A 6,458-nucleotide genomic window follows, 5' to 3' on the forward strand; every position below is an offset into this window, starting at 1 on the left:
TTGTAAGTTTATTTATTTATAATAATATAAAATTTCAAAATATTATATTAAAAAATCCGTTTATATAATATTATTTTATAACTTTTTATTTTTTTAAAGTATTTTATTAAGGGTGCCCCGTGGGAATTCCCCGAAACCGAACAGGACGAGTATGGTATTAAAAAAATTCTCGATAAAAATGGGACGATAATGAAAAATGCATTCCCCATCCCCAAACCGCCCATTGCCATTCATAATCTCTAACTTTCTCGACTAACCATGTTTGCTCTATTTTCGGGAGAGATAAGCAGATTGTTGGTCAAGAAAATGAGAGGGGAAAGGAAAGAAGAGAGAAGCGTGCTTCCTCTGTCCTGCTGTCCATTAACGAAGAAGGAAAAAAAAGTTTGGTGTTGTTTGATACTCTTCTTTTGATGTCTATATAAGTATTCTCAAACTAACCTGGTTTATCGTTCAATTTCTCAAACTAACCTACTTTGTTATTCATTCCTAAATTAACCTAGTTTACTATTCAAAACTCAGTTTTTATTTATTTATTTATTTATTTATTTATTACATTTAAATTTATTATATATTTAAATTGTTATTTTTATAAATTTGATATATTTAAATTATTATTTATATAAATTAAATTATTTATATTTTGATATATATTTTAAATTATTATTTTTATAAATTATATTATTTATATTTTGATATATATTTTAAAATATTATTTTTTATAAATTTCATTATATATATTTACATTTCAATTATTATTTATATAAAAATAATAAATATTCCTTTTAGCATTTTAATAAATAATTGATAAATACTAATCAATTTAAAATATCTTAACCATAATAATATAATAATTAATCATTCATAAAAACGATTAAAATCACCATTTCTTTAAATTATTGACGATTTTGCTTAGGCCTTCCACAAATAATGGTCCTTCGTGAGTTATTCATTTCGGTTCGAATACGTTGGATTTAACATCGTTAGTTTTTCTTCTTTCTCAAATTTTTTATTAGGAACAAGATTATCATATTTCTCCCAATTATGTACTATTAGGAACGTTCAATATGATTCATTAGGTATAGAGTGAAAATCATACTGCCACATCTCAAAAATTGGGTTCAATTCATTGATACATATCACAATCTAACAACAATTTCACAATTCAACGATATCTTGAGCAAAATCCTCACTAATTTAGAGAAAGGATGATTGTAATTGTTTTTATGAATGGTTAATTATTATATTATTATGGTTAAAATATTTTAATATTTATCAACTATTTATTAGAATGTTAAAGGGAATATTTATTATAATTGAAATGTAAGTATATATATATTAAAATATAAATAATTAAATTTATAAAAAATAATAATTTAAAATATATATAAAAATATAAATAATCAAATTTATAAAAATAATAATTTAAGATATATATCAAAATATAAATAATTTAATTTATACAAATAATAATTTAAATATATCAAATCTATATAAAAAATAGTTTTAAAATATATATATAATGAATTTAAATGTAATATATTAATCAATTTTAAAAAAAAAATTGAGTTTAATAGTAAACTAGGTTAGTTTGGGAATGAATGAACAAAATAAGTTAATTTAGGAAGTTAAACGATAAACTAGATTAGTTCGAAAATTAGTTCATTTAATTGTGTCTAAGTCCCATTTGACTTGGCATTGTTATATTGTTTTCTTTAATCTGTAAAACAAACACAAACCACAGTAAAATTAAATAGATAAAAATCTATTTTAACCTATTTAATATTATTTGATTTATTTGTACCATTTTTATTTTATTTAAATAAATTCAAATTTAATTATAGATATATGGTTAAAATGTGGTGTCAGACATATAAAAAAGAGTAAGTAGAATTTTAAAAAATAATTATGTTAGGTTCTAAATTATTTTAAAATGATTAATTATGAGTATCCCACAACAACTTTGTATAGAGAGGTGTGCATCTAAAACATTAAATTTATTTTTCTCTGATGAAAATATTAAGTTTGTTTCTCTTTTTTTTAAACAGTTGATAATTTTATTTAATTTAACAATTCTATAAATTATTTATTTTATAATAACTGTAGAGGGTATTATTAATAATCTTTTTTGTAAGAATATATGTTTGGTACTAAAATAGATCAAGAATATTTGATTTGGTGTAAATAATTTTGTAAGATTATAATATATTGATAAACCCAACCACATAATGGTGAAATAGATGGAGATAAAAATGATGTATTTTTAATATTTAGTTTTATACATGAATTTCTTAAAATAGATAAAAAAAATAAAATTAAATCACTTAAATTTATAAATGAAATGGAGCAAATTTCTTAAAATTGTAAATAAATATTTTAAATCACTTAAATTTATAAATGAAATGCTAAAAATGTCAAATATATAAGATTAAAAATAGATAAAAATATTATCAATATTTTTTATTTCATTTACAGTTTTAATATCAAATAAAAAAAATCATATTTTTACAAATATCAGAAGTGATGGTGAATATGCTTGTGATTATTACAAAAGATTACCAACCAAATTAATAATTTTAGAGCTAGAAGTTAAGTTAAACCAGTAATCACATTTATTTGCATTTCAAATATACAATGAAAAAAAAAAGTACATCATACATGTCATTTTGAATGGTGGGTTAGTGCGTACACTAATTTTTTTATTCATATAGTATAGTAGCGATGTCCATGTTAGATTCGAAAACATGTTGATTTATTTGTGATTTTACTTCTCCTTAAAGAATTCTTGAGCTAATTAATTGTATTTTTTATATATGTTCTTTTATTGTATGTTTATGTCGTTGTGTTTAAACGATTTTCTATTTAAATTGTATAAATTATTTAGGGAAAAAATGAGACTGTTTGTGTTCAAATTGTATATGCCACCAATGATAAAAAAAAATGAATTAAGGAGAACTAGCATGACACACTTATAGTTATGACCCCAATTTCAGATGAAAATAAACACGTGACCTCTTGATCTTTTAAGTCAACTATTATCACTGAGCTACTTTGTTATGTTCCACCGATAATTCTCTAATATAAATTAAAGTATAATTTATTTAAGATACCAATCAAAAAAAAAAAAAAAAAACCACCCAAGTTCCAAAACAAGAAGATTGTGTCTCTCAATATACGTTAATGATATATAAGTGGGAGACAAGTTCTAACAACAAAACAAAAGAAACTGAAAATGACAAAGATGGCAACGGAGAGAGTGAATGTAGTTTAAGAATGAATGAAAATGCTTATTTCATTTTATTAATAATGCTTATTTCTTCTTCTTGCATAGAAAAATGAAACAACGGGTCAAGCACATAGTCCGCAAACACACTTAACCATTTAACTAGATGCAAAAGTTATTGTCTGACAGTCTTGAACCCAAAATCTCATAAAGGTTGAGAATATTCACTTCTTGTTATCGTTAGGCTAGAAGAGAGGATCTTCTTGCATATTATATTGAATATCCAATGTTCGGTACATTTATTTCATTATCCTTAATATTGCTTGTTTATATGAAATAAGAACAAAGAAATTGAAAAATGCTTAAACTTAATATTAGAAAAAAAAAATAGAGAAATCTACTTTAGATATTGAAAAGGTTCAATTAGTTATGTCAAATTTTTTGTTGAAAATTTGGGTAGAGAGAATTAAATTGCCTGAATATGTGAACTTTCGACAATTATAAACGATCGATTATGTCAATTCACAAAGTGATTATCATAACGTTGAGGTAAGATCCGACAAAAATATAAACTCGACAGGTAATCTTATTACTCTCTTAAAATATCTTCGTGCTCGAAGATTTTATATTTTGTTTTTAAGTTAAGTTTTTTAATTATTTTATGTTTCTTTATTTGTCTTCATATTTCAGTTGTTTTTAAGTAACCATTCCATCCCTGCGCAGATTATTTTGTTATTCAAATCTTTTAGATACTAGCATTTTATAATTTATTTGACCTTCCACTATGCACTTAGGTTTCACTTCCTCCATTCTATCCCACAAATTAATATATTCCCGAGAATGATATCTTGCCCCTTTTATCTGCATCTATTACTTGAAAGAACCAAGATTCCAGAGAAAGTAACAGCATGCACAATTCTGAATATTAACGTTTAATCTTTAAAATTTTTCGGATAATATATCTTAAACCTATCATTCAGCTAGAATGAAAGAGTTTCACAAATTAATTTTCAAACAAATAACTTAACTTGAAAATGCCTCTTTAGGTGGTCACATGAAACCTAGATTCTAGTGAATACGAAACAAAGACCCCATAACTTTAGGGGCGACTCCTAATAATACTTACTGAAATGAAAAAAAGATATGAGATTTGACATAAGGCATGAAATTAATAAGATGAGTTATAAATTTTGAAATGGTCTTAGAACTCAACAAGTGAGATTCACTGCCAGCCAAGTCGTTTTAATTCCAAATTACAACAACCAATTTCTAGTATGCAGTAATATACCATTAACCAAAGCAGTCATCTACTTTTTACTTTACCCTCAAGTAATCTTTGATTGTTTGTTTCTTCATCTTTCCACCACTCCTCCACTATCACCGTCACTTTTCTTCTTCTGTCAAAGAAAAATACATAATCTTGATCAGATCATACTCTAGTTATCAATCATAATCTATAATCGCAAACCAAATACAGTGACTTAGTGACTCGTATAACGCCTATTTGAAATCACTTCTGTTTTTGTTTCTGAATACAACAAACAATAATTAAGTTTTGTTTTCAAATGTAATCTCATTTGGATCACTTAATAAATATGACAGAAAAAGTGTTTCCAAATTATGCAACATCGGATTAACTTCATAAGCAAAATTTAGCAACTTTCTCATTATCAAAAAAACAGGAGGAATTTTTGATCTCTGAGTTCCCATTTCATCTTGTTTCACGGCAATATTAATTAGCTCTGAGTTGGCTAATTTGAGAACAGTAAGAGGATTGTTTCTGCTTATTGACACTAGCAATCTCAAGATCTTGACATCTACTAGCAATATGAAATCTGGTTATGAAGAAACCTGTGATTTTCAGATAAGGACAAAAAAGACATTGAATGTATATTATCAAATTTAAGATATATATCTACTCACATTTCTTTTCTTTCTTCTTCTTCAATTCTCCTTAGCATTGGTTATAGCTTCAGCTGATGTGCCTGTAACATCGACGGAGACTAGACTTTCCAAGCAAGAGTAGACATCAAAAAAAGGTCCCAAATCATGTAACACAATATCTTCAACTGACTCTTGTTCTAAGTTATACCAAACAAGGTTCTTATCATCCATCTCCAACAGTATTTTCTTACCACTTTTTGAATAAGCAACAGGTTTTATAGAATCTGGGTAATCCATCTCTTCTGTATGTGTAAATGAAATCAATTTCGACCAATATTCATTTTTCTCACCATATTTATTTAGCAACCAAACAACCACAACATCATTTGCGTAGTAATTACAAGATAATGATAAGCATCCTTCAAAATTATTCAAACATACATAGCAAGGAGAACCACTGTACTCAGGCTGTGGAATTACTCGGTATTTCTCTGTCCCGAGATCAAATGCAACAATCCAACTTTCCTTTTCATCTTCTATGTTTTCTGAAGTCCAGTGCAGAGCTCCACAAGCTATGGAAAATTTTTCTTGATAAGTTGGACAGTGATGAAACTTCTCTGGCATATGCCACGAATTGGATCTCAAACTATAAACCTGAATATGGTAATCAATGATGTCTCCTTTATCATTTCTATCCAAACCAGTTCTCACCACTCTGTAATCGTCATTAGTGTTATCGTAACCAAATCCATAACAACAATCATAGTAGGCTTTGGTAGACAGTGAGTCAGGCAGTTTTATAATTTTCTTTGTTGATGGATTCCATAAATAGACAGAATCATCATCAAAGGCCTTTGACAAGCAGATCAATCCGTCACAAGAGCCGATTGTATACCACTTACACCTAAACGGATGGCTATCGATCGGATGGTTTACGACCTCATCCGGCGGTAGAAGATCGTGGTCGAGGGAATACAAATTCCACCGAAAGAATTCGGGGCCGTTTATCAGGAATAAACTAAGATTGCTCTTGGTTTGGACTGATCTGTTCAGATGCAATTTGACGAAACGAGGGCTACTAATTAGAGAAAGCCAAGGTTTAGAAACGCACCTTAAACGGAGCAGAGACTTAACAGGCAACCGACAAAGAACGTTTTCTAGAATCTCATCCGGAAAAAATGACGCCATCTTCTACAGACAGAACAATGCACCAAGTAAATGAAATCAGAAAAGAACAAATTCGAATAGATCTTGATCTTTGAATTGAAATGATTCAACTAACCAAGAACCCTAAACCAAAGAATCGCCAAGAGACTGATATTTCAGAAGACTACATACTTGCAGCCCACTTCTT

At 27.3% G+C, this 6,458-nt stretch overlaps 1 protein-coding gene across 1 annotated transcript; it reads right to left on the reverse strand.

Moving 5' to 3' along the window:
* Positions 1-5,143: 5,143 nt before the first annotated feature.
* Positions 5,144-6,458, reverse strand: LOC124936778 (F-box protein CPR1-like). Its single transcript, XM_047477304.1, has 2 exons — positions 6,443-6,458; positions 5,144-6,295 (listed from the first exon to the last, which is right to left on the reverse strand). The coding sequence occupies exon 2, from the start codon at positions 6,290-6,292 to the stop codon at positions 5,165-5,167; it is 1,128 nt and encodes a 375-aa protein (XP_047333260.1). The 5' UTR covers positions 6,293-6,295; positions 6,443-6,458; the 3' UTR covers positions 5,144-5,164.

The sequence above is a fragment of the Impatiens glandulifera genome, chromosome 4 (genome assembly GCF_907164915.1).
Source record: "Impatiens glandulifera chromosome 4, dImpGla2.1, whole genome shotgun sequence".
In the NCBI taxonomy this organism is placed as follows: Eukaryota; Viridiplantae; Streptophyta; class Magnoliopsida; order Ericales; family Balsaminaceae; genus Impatiens; species Impatiens glandulifera.